This window comes from Tyto alba, unplaced genomic scaffold (genome assembly GCF_018691265.1).
Source record: "Tyto alba isolate M040663 unplaced genomic scaffold, T.alba_DEE_v4.0 Super-Scaffold_14, whole genome shotgun sequence".
NCBI lineage: Eukaryota > Metazoa > Chordata > Aves > Strigiformes > Tytonidae > Tyto > Tyto alba.
The window spans coordinates 32,486,478-32,508,173 of NW_024881276.1; the positions used below are offsets into that span (position 1 = coordinate 32,486,478).

The following is a 21,696-nucleotide window of genomic DNA, read 5'->3' on the forward strand; positions in this document are numbered from 1 at the left end:
CACAAAAATAATTTGCTTTAATGTGAGAATGATCTATAAATATATGGTATTCCTGTCCTGATTAATGACAGGATTAACAGGCAATACAACTAATAGTAACTGGATGTGAAAGCCTTACACTATAGGAAAAGGAACATCCTAGCTTTTCCACTGAGCTTTTCCGTTTGTTTTCAGGGCCATTTCATGGAAGCTTTTATGAATTAAGCTCATCTTTATTTGGCAAATACTTACACATGTTTTCTTCCTTTGAAGTGAACCAACATCAAGGATGGGTTTGAGTGACCTGCTTAAGCAGGTTCTCAGTTTCTATCAATTTTGAAAACATCAACACTGATGAGTGATCTCTCTTAAATAATTTCTAGAGACTTTAAAAATGTTTTTATTATACTTCTATGTGTTATATATGCAACTTAAAATGCCTCCAAATTGGCACTTAAATAGTCTAATTTTCTATAAAATATGGAGGACTACCATTATAAATGGATTGATCCATGAACAGTGATCTGCAAAGTAAACATTTGGTAGAAGTTACAACTTTTAGGTGTTGATGCAGCAGTGCTTTTAAGCACAAGCTTACCTGAACTTTACCAAACAGGTAGTCTCATATTAGTGGAAGTAATGAGACCATTGCTAGAAATATAAAAAATGAGGCTTTTTCATAATTTTAGTTTTGTACAGAAGAAGAGTATGCCCAAATTGATGAATGCCCAGGTTCATCATATCCTAGATACCTGTAAATGGCTTACAACAATTAGACAAGTTGTTTACTGTCAGGAGGAAGAAAAGCGGTTATTTTTTACAAACAAGTAAAATACCATTATATATTTTTAATATTGCCCTCTATCAGCATAACCAGATGCATTTTTATAGGGATTTTTTAAAGGTTTTTGTGGAACACAGTATTTAGGCAAGAAGCATTTTTGAAACTACGGCAATGGTGGTAGTATAGAATTTGTCATAGAATTTGAAGAAGAGAGTGAGAAGGAAACTCTGGGCTCAAAGTAATGCTTCTTTTTTTTTTTACTCAACAGAGAGAATGGCAATAAAAAAGCAGCTCTTGTAGGAAACAGGCTTTTAAAATCCAAGTCTATTCAAGGCTGTAGAACAACCTCTGTTCTGGAAAATGTGGATGATGCCTTGGATGTATACAGCTACATTCCAGCCTTCAGACATGGATACTACCATGAACTATGTACTCACTTGCACAGCATATTAGTAAAGACTTCTTTTATCCTGGTATAATAATGGAACAAATAACAAGAACATTTTTTAAAGCCTCATTTTTACATTCTCAGTTGGTAAGCAACCAATATTTTTCTTCTCTGAATTTTGGTCATGATGTTTCTTACTATAGAACAAGTTCATCAGAAGGTTTTGTATTATTAAAAAAATCCTTCTTTTACTGTCATGCTGACAATGCAAAATGTGTTATACATTTAAATTTCTTACTTATTGATTTATTATACCTGTAGAATTTGAACCATAAGGTATAACTTACCTTCTATTGCAGATTCTGTTGATGGTTTTCAGTTAAAAAAATCTTAAAAAACAATAGTGAAGTAAGCACTGTGTGGGTAGCTGTTATGGTCCAATTTCATGTATGTTTTGATAAACAAGTAATGCAAAGGTTAGGGAGCTCATAAAGGAATTCCTTGCCACTTCTGAGAATAACTCTCATTTTTTGCTTTCAGACCCCTCTGTTCCTGTTATTCTTTCTGTTTCTCATTGAGGCTTCCAAAAAGTAATTGAGATTTGATCCTGTGGTTCAATACCTTCCCAGTTTATCAGTTTGCATGTATGTTTTCCTGCAGTTTGCACGTCCTACAAGGTTTGTGAATAAACGTCATAAGCCAGATCCTTATTTGCTGTAGACCAGTGTAACTGCTCAGATTTCAGTGGCTCTATGGCAGTTTACCACAGCAGAGGCTCTAGTTGTGAATTCCAGACATAAATGGCATGTTTCAAATATCTTTCATGAATTCAGTGGTGTTTTTAAATCTGAATGCTAAACCGTGATTTACTTAATCCTCAAGAACACTGCTTTTTTTATGGTATTTTCCATTTTTTTTTTTATTATCCCAGGTGCCATTATGCCCTGTAAGGACAGCTATGTCAAACAGGAGTTAGAATATCACTGTTTCCTGAAGGGGTCACTCCTTGACTGCTTGTCATACAGACACATATATTATTGACCAATAGTATTGCCTTCAGGAAGCCAAAGCAATATTTCTTTTGAGAGTTATAGTTATGAACACATATGTACATATGTGTCAACTTTTTTTTTTTATGTTTTAGTAAAACTGCATGTGGCCAGCTGGTGTAGTATAGTGGTTATAATTAAGACATCCACTTTTTGATAGGTAGAAGTATTTTCTGTTCTGAATAGAGAAAATATCAATCATTGTGTGATAAATGTCTGCAAATCCTAATTTTCATTGATAATCACTTTATTGTAACTAATGACATGTAAACTTATGCACAGACTGTGAAACATCTTTGAGATTACTTGTATTCATTGCTACTTTTTTTTTTTTTTTTAGCCAGTGTTGCATTACTAGCTGAGTATACAACCAAAAGTAAGAGACCTTTGGAGAAGATTTTCAGAAGAGGAATTGATTAAAAATGACCTTTCATAGCTTCAGTTTTCCAGCTGATTTCCCTGAAGTGACCTTCATTGGTAATCAACCAGTTACAATAATTACATCTGATCACTGTAAAGATGTGAATGGAATTTTAAACTTGTGCTTTATCATGAGAATGTCTGACAGGAAGAGAAATAATGAATACAATGTAGAAGGCTGGTATCTTAGACAGACAGAGACTCCAGATAGAACAAAGCAGAACAAAAGAAATAGAAAGGATATGCTCGTTATATATGTTGTGCCTTGCATAGACATTTGGCCCAATTTTGCTCTCAGAAAATCATCCAAACAGAAAAGTTTTTTTTAAAAAAAGAAGCAATGGCTAACTCAGAGCAGTTTCACAGTCCTCCTCACCAGGCAATCCTGCCGATTCCCAAGCCAGAGCAAGAGAAGGGGATACAAGGAGCTGAATGTGAGCATGGGTGCATAATGAGGTGGCTTCTTCCAGAGGAGGTGGTGGTGTAAGGTGTTTGCAGGACTGAGCTTGGTTACAGCTGTCTCTATTGACAGAATGCCAGTGGTTTTCACAGGAATTGCCCTGAGCTGATAGAAGAGTCGAGGCAGCTCTCCTCTATGTGAATTACATGATTGAATTGATGTATTCTTAGTAAATTCCCATACCTATCAAATTTGGCACATGGACAAAGTAGGTGCTGAAGAGCTGTAGAGACACCATTTTCCAGCTGACTATATTTTTAGCCACCCAGCGTCAATACATGGATACAGTTTCCCTATGTACCTTCCTCCTCCATCACCCAACTTCCTGGGACCATGAATAAGTCTGCACAGAATGTTGCTTTCATGACATGGTGAGGACAAATCCTGTGCTGCAACAGTTTTCACAAGCTGACCCTTTCTGATGTCTCAGCAGGAGCTTCAGAAAGAATGTCCCTATGGGTGGGGACTGAAATACTTGATAAAATGTTGCCCCTATTACATCCAGTGTATATGGATTAATACAGGAGAGAAGAACTTGCTTTTTCTCTACCCCTTATAAAAAATAGTTACTAATTGTATATTGGGTAACCCATTGTGTGATCCATTATAACAGGATAATTCTGGATAGATGCAGTTAAATCTAAATATACATGGAGATCCCTTCTCTTCTGATTAAGTTAGTAATCTCTTGGTTTAATTCCTACAATCCATTTTACCAAGTCTTTCATCACTCTGAAAAGATCATTTTCTCAGTTCCAAAATGGAATGTATATAGCTTGATTATAACAGCCCCCCTCCCCTCATGATTATACGCCTGTGCTGTTCCAGCCCTTTGTTTTTCAGTTCCACATCTTGTGTCACCACATGACGAACTCTACAGAATACAATTAACAGCTGTTGTGCTGCTGGCAAGGGTGACCTTGCGTGCAAGCTGCCTCCCAATTCAAAAGAAAGAAACCTTAAAAAAAATGTTAAAAGACTGAAAACCTTCCACCTCCAAAGTTAAGGCATACCATGAAAAGTGGGCCACTGCTTGAAAATGAATCACCTAAACTGTTATGGTAGCTGGCTACGAAATCTCTAGAAAATGTCTTCCTCTTCAAAAATTACTCCTTAAACAAAAGCCTCTGAGCCTTGGTCTCTGTAGGAGAGAGCAGGGCCTCCAAAGACCCAAGTGTCTGGAAAGAATAAAGAAGGTGCATTTGTCACTTGTTAGACATGTTGTTATTAATGGTGTTTTTTATTTGTGTTTACAGCTCGATTCCAGTGAGTCCTTCTCATGGCAAGAAGTCATTGTGAGATGATTGTGGGGCATTTCTCAGAAGGGTGAGCTTTAATCTTCCATTTATTAGTCTTTGGCACTTACTTCTGAATCTCCTTGCTTTCTTTGTCTCTAGCCACAGGACTTGAAGACTGTCAGATCTCAGGGTTTGAGGAAGAAGCCTGTGGACGCCTCACATAGGGTCCAGAACACAGTGCCACCACAGAAGAGCATGGGGAGAGTCTTTGACAACTGCAGTTTCCTCCTCTGAATCCAGTGCCTCCTATGGACATTGCCTCCTAGCCTTAGCCAGAAGCACTGGTTCTCCACGACGAGCATCTTGTGCTGCTCTTGTACCCAAAGGTCAGACAGCCAAGAACCAGACCAAACAGCTCTGGTTTTCCCTGCTGTCTGCTACTGAGGATACTTACCACTACTCACTCGTCTGAAACATCTTGTGAGACTTGGAAGTCACGGGTAAGGCTTGGGGTTACCCACCATCTAGTCAACAGAACAGTAATGTTACAAGGATAGCATGAGTCTGTGTCCCCGTCCTCTTTCTGCATCATCCAGCCATGCTTCAGTTATAACACGGGTGATATGTATAAATTCTGCACTGCAGTTCAGTTTCCTTCCTCCAGCTTCACCAAACTTCCAAATCACTGGGTTTATCAGAACACAGGCTCATTACCTATTTTTATATATACATATACAATATTTATCTCTCTGTGTGTATGTATAAATGTAAAAATACTTATATATGCACACAAATATATAATATATATATGTACATATGTGTGCATTTAGTGTATTACTACGAAAAAGAGAAACATGTTCATAGTTTTTATATGGGGTTACACAATCTGCGTTTTGAACCTGAGGAGAGCCATAGTTCTTGAAGCAGCTTTTTTCATTTATGTGTGTGGCCAGAGTGTGATGGCAAGTTATGGGCAGTTTTGTCTTAATCTTCTCACCAGAACCTGTTGATGAAACCAGTCTAAAATTTCTAGTACTGTACTCGGGATGTCATTCATGACTGCACTTGAAAGGGGATCTCAGGATCATTTAGATACAGATCTTGAGTCTGTCACTGACTTTGCATAGTGGATTAGAATAGCCATGTAGTCTCTGTACCTTATTCCCTTACACACCAGGGAGGAGAACACCACCATAAGAATATTGACAATATTTTTATTCTATTGTCCTCTACTTCATGGGGACTGATACAAAGATGCTTGCACAGAGCATTGAAAACAGGAGACACAAGTTGTTCAGCTGAGCTTTTTGGGGAAGCTGAAAAACATCTAGTAATTGTGAAGATGTGATTTTCCCCCGCAGTTTATTAATACAAATCACTTGTTTCTATTGCCAGTTCTAGCAAGCTGCCAAGGTGCTAATGAGCATACAGTCTGAATAGTAATTCCAGCGCCACTGGCCATGATGATTAGGAACATTGCTGAATATAGATGGTACTTTCTTGACCCTTCTCTCTGCCTCCAACTTGAATGAGTTCTACCCGGTTCCAAAACATTTGTCATCTTCTTTAATTGAAAAGTTTAGAACACTGTGTTTTGTTTTTCATGAAAGCACACTGCCACTTCTGAAAGCATCCTTATATAAGACAGAGTAATAGCCAAAGAGTTGCTTCTACATCCTGAAGTTGTTCAAGGAAGAGCAACTGCATTTTGACTAGAGCAATTCAAATACTGAAGCTAATAAAAGTAGACATGTGGCTTTGAGCCCTTTCATAGTTGCAGAATTGTGATTATGGTAGCAGGGTTTCTCTCTTCCCCACCTCACCAAGTCCTCATTTACCACTGTTGTCCCTCATATCAATTTATATATAAGAATTTGAGGCCAGAAAAATTTTGAAAGGGAAGGCACTTAGTCCAGCTAACAGGGACTGGGTTCTTTCTTGTATGAGAGTATAATAAAATAATATTATCAAATACCACTCTCCTGTTTCAATCCATGGAAACAGGATACTGAATGGAATGACCAGGCCCATTTGCATAGGGTATCTGCTGGGATAGCAGTGTTCCACCACCGTTTCCATGAGCAGCATGTCGGACTGCCATCCTTTCAGATCAGCGCTGTCTATATTCCCTTAGGCTTCAAGTAGAAAAGTTAAGATTTCTCCAGTGTAATGGTTCCTGTCAAGTCATGCAATGTTCAGAAGCACTGGGAGCCATGTCTGTTTTGTTGCATCCATGAGGATTAAAAGGATGTTCTACAAAAGATGGCCTTTTAAAAACAGCAAATAGCTATCTTTGCCCAAGCAAATATGTAAGAACATAGCACTACAGAAGACTACCCGTTTCAACCCTTGTAACTGTAGGCCAGGGACTAAAGGATTGGCAGAATAACTATTTCCTCCCTCCTAAATACAACAAGCCACAACTCCTACCCAGTGTGCTGCTCTTCATTTGCCACCAGTCTTAGCTGGCTTCTGCTACGTGCTATTTCATCTTTATTCAAGTAAATAAATGTATTCATTTGTAATCCAGTTTACCATCAGACTGAAATGAATAATCTTTAGTCTGGTGTTTGTTTCTATAAAACATTTTCCTATACAGATCTGTTTAGCAAAGAAGAAAAGTAAATTTAGCAATATTTTTCACAATGACATAGTTCTCTGAAGGTCACAAATACCAGCCAAGCATGAGCAATTACAATGGACACTGATGTGGGGAACTTGATGCTACTCACCCTATGTGCTGGATGCTGCAGAAAAAGGTGACATTTGGCTGTTTGCACTGTACTTTTCTGAGGAAAAAACATTTCAGTAAGTTCATTATATGATGGGGGAAAAATCCCGAAACTCGGAGACCTTCCTACCACCCCTTCATTCTGCTCTTATTATAGGTGGTAACTAACAAAGACAAACTGAGATAATACATGATGTATTGGGAAAACTCAAGATAGAGCAGACTTTGTAAGAAAAAAATGTACCATACCAGACAGAGCTGTACTTTGGACTCCAGTGCATCCTCCACCACCAACTTCTGATACAGTGAAACCTTCATCTACCTATCCCCAAAATAAGCTTTTAAAATCCCACTCAGCACTGAATGGTGGAGGCATTGTGGCTGTGCGCCGAATGATTCTTTTTAAAACTGTTTAAAAAAGCATTCTGTTTGGACCAGAAACGTGAAGGCCACAGATAGTTGTTTCTTAAGTGGGGACATTCACCTCCTTCTTGTAAACAGTTCTTTAGCATTAGCCTCTGTCATGTTTACAGAGGTCTTGCTTTGTTTGCATTGAATGTGACAGAGGCCAACACTTCCTATGAAGTCTATGGCACAGTAATATATACCTGTAAACAGTCGACTTTATTAAAGAGAAGATAATATTTAGTAATTTCTAATTGTTTTCTAGAAGTATTTTATATAATTTAAAAATTCCAGGCCCAATTATTAGGTGTAGCATCCCTGAATCAATGTGAGGGAGAGCTTTAAATCATATTCATGGTTCCCTGAATCCTGGGCTGCCGGATTTTTCCTAAGGCAGAAAACTAAGTATTAGAATAATGCTAAATCTTGGCTGCTGGTAATAGCCCCTGACAAACTATAGGGTTTTATTGCTTTCTGGGGTACATCATTTTTCCTGGCACTGAGAGGTACAGAGTTTTCCATATTATTTCAATGCTTCCCTATGTAATTGAAGGTTTGGCTGATCATTTAAAAGGCTCTGTAGAAGGAATGTGAAAAATAACAGTGACCAGGACATTGATACCACATTTTAGCATGGTAGTCTCCAGCTTGTTGATCAACCCTTTACATACCTTCCTCATTGACTGTCATTCTAAAAAGGAATGTTGATCACAAAAACTTACCATTGTCCCCTACAACTATGTGCAGGATAAAAATATCCAAACAAAACCCCTGAAGTTTAAAAGAAAAAGAAAAAAAAAAAAAGAGAAATATTGGTCAGATGATAAGCTAGCTCTCTTAGTACCTTTTATTTTGATAGCTAACTCATTTCAACCACGGATTTTATGTCATGAGTGTTTAATAGATAATGCTTAGTTTCAAAAGGAAATAGAAGTCTTGTTTGGATTCAGTTCTTACATTTCTGTTTTTGATCCAGTAAAATCATACACTCTCAAAAGCAGCATAGATATTTAAGAAAGACTATTTCATTACTCAGATTCTGAATTCTCATACTGAACTATGAAAAAAATTGATTGTTTGGGACTGATGGGGTTTGGAAGAGAAGAAAACATCAATGCTAACATCTAAACAAAAGACTTCCATGGTTAGTGAATTTTCCCCAGATGTTGTTACTGTTTGCTAAGCTTCACCAAGCACTACTGATTAGTTTATTAAAGAAATGTTTCATTAAGGAAACCAAAATGTTTCATTAAGGAAACCAATAAAGCACACAAGTGCCTGTTTTTAAAATAGTGTTTATCAAGTCTGAATTAAACTCAGCCTTTCAGCAGATGCCTGCTGTCAGCATAGGTTTACAAATCACTGTCTGGTGCTCTACCAGAAAGGATACACCATTTTTGAGACACTCCTTGCTCTTAATAGAAATAATATGAAAGGTGTTCCACTATTTCCCTTCCTGTAGGCAAATGCCTGAAGACGGTATGAACAGGGAAATTTCTGACTTGAAAATAATTAAAAAACATCTCCCTATCTTCTTCTCTGCTGCCTTGAGTTTTTCTGTAGGCAAAATGTAGGTAAAGCTTTCACTAGCTTTTACACAAGTTTGCAAAAATAATGTATTCCTACCTGTAGAATTATTCTATTCTATAGAACATAACCACTATACTGCAGAGATTACATCTACCTTAACGTGGTAGATATAACTGAAGGGGCCATAGAAGATGTTGTTTGCTGCCTGAGAATAATGGCATTCCTGCATTATGCTTTTTGCGAGCTTTATACGGCAACAGGAAGGAGTGTTGAGTACATTCCTCATGTGTCAGAGACTGGCAGTCTGCACAGAGAGGAACAAGAATGTTTCGTAGCCTTCTAGGAGCTCTGTGATAAATTCTCCAGCATCAAAGATAGTGGCAGAAATCAGAAACCCTGAAGGAGATAATAAAGTGGCTTGTGTGGAGATAAGTAGCAATGTAATCATAGACTACATTTTTGAAAAAGAAAGCAAGCATGTATTTTTCTGTGTTATAGTCATTAATAGTGTACCTGTAACTATATGCCAATACTACAATAGGCCTAATGCATGCTAATGGAGCAGTCAGGAAAAGACATGGCACTCTGTCAAAGGAGGACAGATTTTGATATTGAAAATCCATTTTAAATATTGCATTTAGTATTCAGGCCATCCTCAAAAAACGATTTAGCAGAAAGAGCATCCCAAAGTGGCAATGAAATGGATTAGAAGTGCAAAAAGAACTCCATTTAAAGGAAGAGAAAATAGTAAGTCTTTTTGACTAGTGGAGAGATAAGTAAAGAGAGACAGAAAGGAAACAGAAATTAAAAGCCTGGTCCTGTTAAAAGTGGAATCATTGGGAAGCCTTTCATTAACCTCAGGAGAGGTTGGGGTATGCCACCTGTCAGCTAATCCTGGTTGATCTTTTATGGTGTAGGAAGAGAGAAGATATTAAATGAAACGTACAATGAAATTATATTTGCCATCTGAAGTACAGTGTATCTGTTGTACTTCCTGTCACTGGACATTGACACAAGGAACCTACAGGAAAATAAGGGTGATATTTACACTTCTCCCAGGTACTAGAGCATATAGAGGCATCACTCCTGGCTGAAAACCACACATCCAAATCTTGCAGAGCCAGGAGGAGAAGGTGGTGCTCAGAGGTGGATAAGGCACAGACGATGAGACTACCCCTTCGCGCCATTACAGGACAACACAGGGCAGAGCTGAAGAGACATCCTCCCGGCCACCCCTCTTTCCAGAACCAGGGATTTGCCTGGCTCAACAGTTGCCCTGATGCTGCAAAGTGTGTCCAGGCTCTTCTGGAGGTTCTCTGAAGTTAGTCGGCTTCTTACATTCTGGAAAATATGTAGAAGACTTGTAATTCGTCATGTTGAGCCAGTTAGCACCTTGCGTTCAACAACAGACATCATTAGTATGTATATAAGATATCCTGTTAATTGTTTTGAAGTGATTTCTCTAGAGGTAGTCTAGAGGTAAAGTTTAAATGCTTGTCCTAAGCATGTGTCTTTTCCTCTATTAAGTTTTCTCTAGTGCTCTACATGTGATAATTACTGTTTCTAAACTGCTAATTAAGCTTCTGGAGACAGAGATGCCTGATTATAGTGAATTTCAAAACACTAGTGCACTGGGAGCAGAATTTTCTCCTTGAACTGTGCCTGAAGATTAGCACTTCAGGGCTTGTACACTTAACATAATATTATCAATCCTGCACACTTTTCAAAACCATCTTTCAAAAAACATTTCCGATAAGAGATGATCTTGCCATCATGTGGTGCTGATAAGGAGTTTTATAAGGAGTATCATCGTGTCTGGGACCTTAGCTCTAATTTTTTGTTGCTCTTTGCTATGAACAAGTCTTCCTTTAAGATCTCTTTCTGAGAACACAAAATACTTTTTGGTCCCAGAAGGCCCAGACCTCACCCCAGCACAACCAGACGATACCACCCTGACATCATTCTCCCTCTTCTCAGCCTTCTACAAATGTCCTCCCGTGATGCTGGGAGCAGTGGGAAGACGGCAGAGTAGGAGACAAGTTGAGCACGCCTTCTTCCAGAAGATTGCTTTGTTTTCAGAGCACGCCTTCTTCCAGAAGATTGCTTCGTTTTCAGAGCAGGCAGATGGAATGATGAGCAGGCCCAGGGCTATGCTCCCTCTTCTGGGTGCCCTTCTGACCCGGGCAGGGGCCTGCCCGTGACAACCCATAACAGGAGCCGCACCATACAGCCCCGGGCTCTCTTACCCCTGCTTACTCGTGGGGGGGTGGGTTAAAAGCTGATAACACAATGCCAGAGGATTAATTTTGTGATTTTTCCCTACACCCTCTCCTCTGGTAGGTGCACACACGCCCCCTCCCCTTCCTGCTCCCCAACAACACTAGAAACTCCCTGACTGTTGGAAAACTAGCCGCTGGGATGCGGGGGACAGGCCGCCCAGTCAGCAGGGCAAAGTCACATCATGACGGCGGTCAGGAGCTGGGCCTGCCACTGGTGAAATACTCTGGTCAAAAGAAGCTTCTAGACTGTTAACCATATATGACCACAGATCAGCTTCAACTAGGGTATAAATGGGGCCCCGCCGGAGGGCCATTTTGAGCCTGTCCTCCTGGGAGCAGCGGGTCTGCAGTCAGGGGCTCTGCCCTTGGCTTGGGATGCCCACTAAGGAAACTCCTCGAGGTGGAGAGCCCTCATCTTATAGGTAAGTGATTACATGCTTTGAGTCATCATTCCAAGCTTAGGATCCTCTCGGCTGTGTAGTAATTTAACTTTGCTTGGCACCCTGAACCTGTGGTTTACTAATGTCCGTCGGAGTGTTGGTCAATTTTGATTGGAACGGACTTAATTTCCAGTTTATCATCTGTTAAATAATTTTGCTTAAAATAATCTTCCTTTGTTACCTGCCTAAATTGATTTTGCAAACCTCCACGACACTTCCTGTCTTCCAAGGGGAAGAAAAATCCCCAGGAACAGGTAAAACTTTGGATGGAAAGTTTCTCATGGGTTATTTTCAACATTCATTTGAAGGTATATTTCCCTTTGTCAGATGGACCTTTCAATTGTTTGTCCAAAGGACAGTGCTTGGGAAGTAATAATTAGAGCTGGGGATTGTTAGAGAGGTTCAAAGGACTTCTCCCCTGCTGACAGAAAAAAGTAACAGCTACAGAAGGTCCATAAGGTTGTTATGTGCAAATCAGTACTGAAGTCAAGCGTGCTGCCCTGGCTTACAACTAACTGGGCAATTTTACCCAACATTTTGATGAAATACTGAAATGTGACTTGCTGAGAGCGCTATGAAGGAGAGGGGACTGCAAGGGAAGGAATTAAGAACAAAAATAAAAGAACAGAAAATAAATGCCAACAAAAGGCTTTTCTAACACAGGCTGGCATGGTGATTAAAGATGATTAATTAAAATTAAAACTGGAGATATCAGAGTTTCTGGGAGTTATCTACCAGATATGAGCCTCCTTTATCTGATAAATTCTTTTCCTTTACTACCAATGCTATCTATTGGAAAAAGTGTATTACTTTTTCAAGCTTTTGTTCAGGGACGAACTGTGGCCTGTGACCAGATGAAGACACAGGGAGCAGATGCAATTCCTTTGAAAGTAAGTTACCCACCTGGTCCGAGTTTTATTCTCAGCAGCTGACATATAACTGAAATTTCCTTTTATACATTTAATTCAGGCTGCTGCATAAACTAAGGGACATGCACTGCAGGGTAGTTAAAAACATGAAAAGTTGTTTTTCTTTGTCGATGGTCAGGTCCTGACGTGCATTAAAAAAAAAAAAAAAAAAAACAACCAAAACAACAACAAAAAAAACAAACACTCAGCTGTGCATTGATAAACAACCAGCTTTCAAGTGATTTGGCTGGGTGGTTTGGGGTTTTGTTGTCGTTAGTGTAGAATGGCTAAGTCATTTAAAAACATTTCATTGTATGTTTCTGTGTCGGCCTTCCCCTCTAAGCTGCCAGCAGCAGGAAGCCCTTTACGAGCAGAAACACCTGTGGATGTTTCTCATTTTTGTGTGCATACTTCAACCTTTCAAAGGGCATTCCTTGACTTGCAGCTCTTCATGCAGTCAGAGCTAACGCTTTTGTTTTGTGAGACCACAGGGTGAGTATTTTGGCCTCTGGGCCCAGTCTGTGGGAATTCTTGCACGGAGTTAATTATGGCAGCATTTAAACAGTTATCAAAAACGACTCTTGAAAAATACTTAAGACAGACGCCGGTTCTGGCCTGGTCATGGAAAATCTTTAATACAGAACAGCATGGACAGGCACATTTGGGGTTTTCAGCCGGCAGCACGGTCACGCCGCGGCCCCCGCGGCAGCGGCCGGCCGAGCAGGGGAGCCGGGACCGGCCGTCACTGCACCCACCGCTACGGCCGGCGGCCAAACTGGTGCCAGAGCGCACCCCGTCCCGCGCACCGATTCTCCTCGTGTTTACAAACAAATCACGGGTTTTAATCCCGCTGTACAAGCAATAACGATTTTAATCCCAGCAGAACCTCCCCCCCGCCCCCCCCCCCCTCGAATACAGCGTCCGACCAAGGCAGAGTGAGGAGGAGGAAGAGGACGGTGGCAGCCTTTCCCACCCCTTCGGGGCTCCCCCCGCGGACCGGCCGAGGCGGACAAAGGCGGCGGGAAGCGGGGAAGCGTGAGGGGCCGCGCCGCGACGGAGCGGCCCCGCCGCCGCCACCCACGGTGCCGCCGGGCCAGCCCGGGGGCGGCCCCGGCGCGGCGGGGGGGCAGCGGGCCCGGCCCGGCCCCGACGGCGCCGCCCGCTACCGCCGCCCTCTCTCCCCCCCTCCCTCCCCACCCCGGCCCGCCGCCGCCGCCGCCGCCCCCGGCCCGCCTCCGCGCCGCGCCGCGACGGGGCGGTCGGCGGCTCCGCGCCCGCCGCCGGCATGGAGGCAGCGGGGCGGCGCGGCCGGGCCGAGGGGCGCCCCGCCGGGCGGGTGCTGCTCCCCCCTGTCCTCCTCCTCCTCCTCCTCCTCCTGGCAGGTCAGCGGCGCCGGGCGGGTGCGTGGTGGGGCAGGGGGGGAGGCGCGAAGCCGCCAGCAGCGGGGGCGAGCGGGGCTGGGAGGGCGGCGAGGGCCGGGGCCCGGCGGCGGCCCCCGCGCTGCCCCCCGCCGGCAGCCGCCGCGGGTGGCAGGGCCCGGCGGTTTAACGCGGGCGGAGGGGCTTTTTCCGTGTTGCCGGTGACTGAACTTGGCAGCCGGAGGCGGAGGAGGCTGGCTGGGGTGTCCCGGCGGACCGCTGTCGGGCAGGCTGCGCTGCGTGCGGGTCCCCCGCGGGCTGCAGGAGGTTCCACCCGCGCCCCTCGGGAGGGACGCCCTGAGGAGCCCCGGCCCTGCCCGGGGCCAGGGCACCCCGCGGTACCTGCGGGTTTGGTGAGTGAGGGAGCGGGAGCCCCCGGCGCTGTAGCTGACTCTGCTTGCCGGGTGCGTTGGGGGCCGAGCCAGGGACACGAGCGCTCATGCCAGAAACGGGTAATGGTGCAAAACCCTGAAGCTGCTGGTGTGGGGAGCCGTGCAAGGGTAACAGGGCAAAAGCCTTGGCGTGGGGAACCCTCCGCGTGGGCCTGGCAGTCACACCCCTGGTCCCCATTGTTGTGCTTTCGCAGCAGGGCCCGTGCCAGTCCTGGCCTCTCCTCTCCATCTGGAGATCGCCATCCCTCCGGCTGCCCCGGTTCACTTGCTGATGGGGCTGGTCTTCAGACTGATGGGTCAGTCGTTCTGCTTTCTTCTGCATGCGCGTTTCTTTAATGCAGGGCTAATTGCACAGGTTTAGGGCCCAGCCGCATGAGCCAACGCGTGTGCTGCGTTGCACAGCCCCCTCCGGCCCTCACCCCTCGCTCGGTGCTTGTGTTCAAGCAGAGACGGCGCGACGGGCAGTTTCAGAGAGCTGACCTCCTAAAATCTAACGAGGAAGGTTAAGGTTTTGGGATGGATCAGCAGCACGAGCCCTTCACTACAGGGTCGGTGTGCAAAGGAACCTCGGTGCGAGGTGGGAACTTGCAGGCAGAGGTGGGGCGGGAGCGTGGTGTGGCGGCAGGGGAGGTGAGGTAGGATTGCCCCGATCCTGGCACACCGAAAGTTGGGCCATCGTGGGTGAAAGGCAGAAGCGGGGACAAGCCTTAGCATAATCTGCTGGCTGGGGAACGGGAGCCACAGTGTATCAGGAATGAAGAAGCATAGTTTGTCGTCTTTGTTTTCAGGTCTCTGCCATGACAGTGTGTGTGTGTGTGAGAGACCAAAGAGGTCACCCAGGGCGAGGTGGGGAGCCCGTTTGGGTTCATCCAGGCTGCAGCTGAGGTCCTGGCAGTGGGGAAGGAGAGCTGGGGATGAGATCTGGGAAGCGTGAGATTCCCGAGGACATTTTTACAGTGCAGTGGCAGTACACAGAGACCGTATGGTGGTGTTTACCTGGGGGGACCTGAGTGAGGGCTTTGAGACCCCTGAGTCGCAACAGCACAAGAGGTTGACAGCTTTCAAATAGCTTCTCACAGCAATAAAAGGGTATGTGTTCTTCCATGCTTCTTAATTGCGAAGAGCTCTGTTGTTTCACAATTCGCGTTGTTCCTCTGTCGGGCAGAGGCTTGCCGCTGGACACGTTTGTGGCCCTGGCTGGGCAGGGCCGTTTTTGGCAGCTGGGCAGAGGGCCCCGCTGGCCCCCGGGCCGGGCACCGCGGCGCCTCGCCGGCCGTGGCCCCGGTGCCGGAGCCCGGGGAGGGCACCCGCTGCCAGCTGGCGGGGGATGAGGGAGCCCCAGGCAGCGCTAATTCGCACCCCGGGGGTGGGCTGGGCCGGGACAGGGGCAGGTAGCCAGTTCCCAGACAGCTTTCTTCTCTCCTGCAGCTCAGCGAGACAGGCAGCCCGGCCTCGGGTTTCCTTCAGGATGCCTTGCCGGAACGGAAAAAGGTGATCTGTGGCATCTTGATGTTTCAATCTGCTCTTTTTTTTTTTTTTTTTTTTTTAATTTTAATGATTAAATACAAGAAGGAACTGATAACGGCCAGCTACAAAATACCCGTACACAAAGCACTTAACTCTGAACTTCCTACAGAAATGCAGAATGGCTGTGAATGGGTTGCCATTAGGATTACAGGGTCAGGTCATGCCTCGAGTGAAGTCCTGTGATTGTATAAAACTGTTAGATTGCATTTTCTTTAAAGCTGTGCTGTACAGCATTTTGTCGTTGCTGCTGTTTGACCGCATGAATGTTATTTTGATTCAGCAGAAGATTGTCTGGCTCAGTGCGATAATGACTGCAAAGCTTACTGTTGTGATGGGACTACACCCTACTGCTGTTCATATTATGCCTACATTGGGAATGTCCTTTCGTAAGTATATTTGTGCTTTAGAAAAAAAATTATGTGCTGTGTTCGTGGACTTGGTGTAAACTTGGGTTGCAGGAAACTGTGTTTTGGAAATAAACAGTGGCAGGGTTTGGGTTTTTTTGTTTTTGGTTTGGTTTTGTTTTTTCCTTTCTGGTAACAAACATTGGTATTCCTCTAAAGTCTCATGTTGCATGTATTTTTGAAGCATACCAGGAGACTTGCTAAAATTGAGGGTTATGTCCTTAGCTTGTGTACAGCAATATAATTTGTGGAAGTAAGCTTTAGAGGTGGTGAGAACTTTGTTTCAAGTTCTTCAGATGAAAAAGACTGTGAACAGAAGTTATGTGGATTTGGTTGAAGTGCTTTGCTACAATACCTAAGTAAAACCACTCAAATGATTTGGATTTAAGATTTTTCTTGCTTTGAGTACTTTTTTTTTCCCTCCTTTTTATTGACTTGTTTGGTTTTGTTAAATGGTGCTTTGGCTTTTGGTGGAATTTATTGAATAGATTCTAGGTGAGAGTAATCTGACTCTTTAATACATATAAATAGCATGTTTCACAGTACTTAAAAAACCCACAGCAGGTGAAATGGGGTGGTTATGAATATTTTCTGTCTGGAGAAAAATACAGGAGTAAAATGTTGATTAAAAACATGGGCTCCAGCGCAGCTGTTTTGCCCTGCATCAGTGAGGAAGAAGAGAAGTTTGTATGCTAGTGGACGTGACTCTAGTCTCTGGGCTTAATTTAAGTGACAGCCCGTAAGTATTACATTCACTTGTGAGGACAAACCTAAAAAAAACATAAAATGTTGTTTTTCAGGATAGGACATCTTACCTTCTGTTTCGTCAAAACCACCAGTAATTTCTTTGACCTTTAGCATGCAGTCTGTGACGTATTTTTGGTTTATATTCTTAACTAAAACCAGAAAAGGAAAAGGTATGTCATACGGATTGCTTGGTGCTTGGGGAAGAGTGAGTGGGAAGGTGGTAGTTGCTTTTTCTAAAAAGACTCCTATGTTGCAGGTTTTGTTTGAGCCACAGTACCTGGGGAACATGCCAGTGTTCACTTCGGCATATTTTATAGCACTTTGAAGGAGTAGGCAGAGTGATGGTATTTTAATACAGAATTGATCTGCAGTTTTTAAATCAGATCAGACACTTCCTAGGCTAAAGTAAATAAAATGATGATAGAATACCAGAATCTTTCATTCTGCTGGAAATGAAAAAGCATGTACTTAAAATTGATTACTGTTGGAGAATGACAAGTGATTTTTTTTTTTTTTTCCCCCCACTCACCTAGGCAATGTCTGCTTTGATGTTTTTTTTTTTTTTTTTTCTTTTCTTTTCTCATTCCAAAATTACCTTTCCATTTACATGTTTGGATAGAGATGCTGTTTCTGAATACCTTATTCCAGCTCACGTGGTTAGGAGTGATGGACACAGTAGCATAGGATATCACATTATAAGAAGGAGGCTTCCCATAAAACAAGTGGATTTCATTTCCCACTTCCACGTGAATATCATTGGCATTTGTCTAGCCTAAAGTCAGAGCTGTGCTTTGGGAAGGATCAACAAGGGGATTCTTTAGAGCGACTGCTGAAATGTTTAAACCATTCCTTCAGCGCCAGGTTGACAGCTAGTCTTCTGTATGTTTGTTTAACAAATGTAAACAGCTATTGAATTAGAGCTGAATGTGAGTGGCTTGGACAGGATGGAAGAGTTTGTGTGTATCTGGATAGTTTTGAACACTGGAGGGGCTCTTACAAGTGCCATTTGCCACAACGTGTCTCAAAGGAGACATCTGATTCTTCTAATTTTTTATGGATAAGTACTCCAATTCACAGACTCAAAGACCAGTCAGGAATCATTATACTCCTCTGACCTGACGTTTTGCGTGATTGAGTCATAGATTTTTTTTTTTTTTTTTTTCCCTAAAAGCTGTTTTGGGCATGACTTCTTTAAACAAGTGTAATGTAATTCTGAAAACTTCAGGCTTTAATGGGTCCACGATCTGTCCTGGTAAACTGTTCTATAGTTAATTTACTAACATTGCTGGGTAATTTTGCTGGGAAACGAAGGTTGAAATTCCTACTGGCAGCTCTTAACTTATCTCTGAGTTTGAAATGTGGCCCTAAATAGTCATCATGACAGCTCTCAACCTTATCACTGAGCTGAGTGAACTCTGTCAGCCTCACATGTAAGATTTGCTTTGTTTTGCTTTGCCCTGCTCAGGGGTCAATTCTTTGGCCTTCCTTTGAGCTCCTTCTAGTATTTTCACTTCCTTCTTGAAGTGTGGCTAGCAGGGCTTTTGACAGAAGCCTTGCTAGGATTATTTTTTCCTGTATCTCTCTTTTGAGTACCTATTTTGAAGCAACTATCTGTGATGATCACAGAAGACATAAATGAATTTAGCAATTTGCTCCATCTCTAAGTCCTTAAGTCACGGTCTTCAAAGCATGTCTGCCGCTTTAAGTCTGCAAACTGTTCTTTGCTAGGGTTACTACCTCACATTTAGTTGCATTGCAAAAGATGTTACTGTGACTTTATGCTCCGTAAGAATAACCTTCTCCTTTCATTATTTGGCACTATATTGGTCTTTTTTTTTTTTTATGTGCAAGCTTTTCCCACAGAAGTTTCATGTTGCCTCACCCTCAAATGACAAACCAATGAAATTCCATTCGAAGAAGACATCATGCCTGGTATTTGGAAATGGCCACTAGCAGCCTATCTGCTTATGTCTTTCTGTTAACAGCTGTGTATTGGAACCTTTCAAAGAACCATTTCTAATCCAACAAACTATATGTCTGTGTAATGCTGTTTTTTAAATATCCTTATTTTCCTGTGTCATCATTTATGATCTTACCGTCTGCACCAAACAGCGGACTTGATCTGCGTGGGTTCTTTCAGAAGTGCCTTTTTACTGTCTTAAACACCATTAGTAGTCCTCAGTGTTTTATTGGCTCTTCTGCTTCTTTAGAGGTTGCCTATGCTTCTTCATTTGTTTACCACTGACTTCTCTACTCTTTCCATTCTTTATAAACCTGCATGTCTTTCTGAAGTTTCTGCGCTTTTATCTTCGCTGGGATGTTTTTTTTCACAAGTGTAACTCTCTTGCCGTTTTAGAAAAGCATTTTGGTGTGCAGCAGGTCTCTTTAAACAATTCTCTGTTTTGTTTCATGCCTCTCACTCTTGTCTTTCTAGACCCATATGCCAACAGTTGTGCAAACAGACTATAAACATCAGGCAATAATGTATATACCAATTTTAAAACAAAGTCAGTGCGACTAAATCATGATCATTGATACTTAAATTGCTTGGAGCTTTTAGGTGATTAATTAACTCTCTTCATTCATTAAAATGAGACTCAACATTGAGATATTCCATGTAGGGGTTTAGAATTTTCTGTTTTAAGAAATCATCATCTTTTCAGGACACTGGGGAATTTTTTTTCTTTAGTCAGATTAGGTTTTCAGCAAACATCCTCCAGGCTGTGTGCATCTGTGATTAGCCTGTTTTTCTTTCCACTCATGAAGAACAGATGCAGGGTTATCAGCCCACTCTAGTATCAGGATTTCAAGGCCTGTAAGAGATGTTTCAGTAACTCCATCTTTAGTTGGACTACATTTATAATTTGTAAACGTTCAGGGTCTGTGACTGAGTCACCTATAATCCCATGAGCATCTCTAATGTAAAACAACACATCCTTCCTCCTCCCCCCCCCTCCCCTTCATGATACTCTTTCAGAGCAAGCTGTTACAGCATTAATGTTCCAGATATATTTCCCTTCCTACTAGTTTTCAGTAGCTGCAGCATGTCATTATTTCCTCTCATGCATATGCATTTCCTCCTGTTTATTTGCATGGCATCTAGTGCCTAATAGTTGGCCCTTCTAAAAATTTTTTTTTTCTTAGGCAAATTACAGATTTATGTTTGGACTTGTGCAACACAACAGAGCTGTGTCTGTGGGATGAAGGAGAAGGTACAGAGATGCTTGAGTGCTCAGACTCTTCTTTCTGCCCACCTTCTCCCCACCAGAAGAAAGCTTGGAGGCACCCTTCCCAGCCTTCAGCATCTTCCGAGCCTGTTGAGTCAAGAAACTCAAACTGCTCACCTCCTCAGAAGCTAGTTTCTAAGTTATTAAATCATTTGTGACTGACCTTTTATCAGTTTCCCTGTGCTGCATCTGCTTCTGCAGCTTGCTACCAGGCTGCGAGGACTGCAGCGTGTTTTCTCCATGACAGATGCTCCAGGTTTGCCCACAACAGTATCTCCTTAACCAACAGGCAGCATTTTGCTTTCTGTCACTCAGAGGAGTTGGAGACATCTGGTTATTGCCTTCAGCTCCAGCTTCAAACCCCAGAGCTCCTCAGAGGTAGGAGTTGGTACAAAAGGTGTTTCTTCTGCAGAAATGTGTGTTGAGTGTGTGTTTCTGATGGTGCTCTTTGTATTTGCTTCTGAGAGGCACCAGGTTGTCTGGCCCTCATGCTTATCCCAGTGGCTGTTCGATTTTCTGTGGGCTAATTTCCAGTTTAGTTTTTTCCACCAAGTTGTGCCTTGTGTTTTTCATTGCCCACAGGTGACTTGAGCTGAGGGGAGCTCTCTGGGCAGAGAGGTCAGTAGTTGCATGCTGTCAAGGGTAGTTCTGGATGCTGCCTTTGCGCTTCCACAGCACTTCACAGCCAGCAGCTGTGATGTGAAATAATCCCAGATTCCAGGTAAATAATGGAGCAAAGAGGACAGATAATCTGGCTGTTCTTTCAAATGAATACTGTTGGGCCACTTGAATATTCATTGGAAATTAAGGGATTTAAACACAGATTTGGCCCACAGTATTTAAGAAAACTCATGTAAAAAGTATTCAGCCCTGGTAATTGGTCCATGTTTTCCTGAGTAAGTCTTTAGGGACAATAAACTGCAATACTGGCTTAAGCAGAAGAAGAAAGCTGAGATGCAGTAATGCTACATTACATTGCAAAGCGCATGAAGTTTCTTGGTAAATATCTTCAGGATGATTTACTCTAAGGCAATTTAACAAAATATGTGATCCCAAGGGCTTCAAAAGTAACTGGAGGAAAAAGTAAATAAAAACTTTAGAGAACTGTGATCTCATTACAGGTAGTGGATGGTGATTTGCAGGAGAGTAAGTGGAAAAATCTTACCAGAGGTAATGAGGAAGCAACAGCCTGTTCAGTGACCACCAAAGTATCAGGTGTTATTTACATAAATGTAATATATGTTGGAGGGGGTGAGTTTTTTGGGTGTTTTGTTTTAGGGCTAGAGGTTGCACAATGTCACCAGGAAGGAAGGAAGGCAGACAGAATAGGAGGAAAAGAGGCAGAGAATACATTTCACATAAAAATCATG

General features: G+C 42.8%; 1 protein-coding gene across 5 annotated transcripts in view; it reads left to right on the top strand.

The window, feature by feature from the left end:
- The first annotated feature begins 13,877 nt into the window (after positions 1-13,877).
- Positions 13,878-21,696, top strand: part of CYYR1 (cysteine and tyrosine rich 1) — a 59,946-nt gene continuing 52,127 nt past the window's right edge. The window contains exons 1-3 of one of the 5 annotated variants that reach the window (XM_042788733.1): positions 13,878-13,993; positions 14,616-14,717; positions 16,229-16,334. In XM_042788733.1, coding sequence (XP_042644667.1) covers positions 13,897-13,993; positions 14,616-14,717; positions 16,229-16,334 — 305 coding nt within the window. In that variant the 5' untranslated portion in view covers positions 13,878-13,896. The remainder of the gene's footprint in view (positions 13,994-14,615; positions 14,718-16,228; positions 16,335-21,696) is intronic. The other 4 variants (XM_042788735.1, XM_042788734.1, XM_042788736.1 and 1 more) reach the window with 4 other exon arrangements.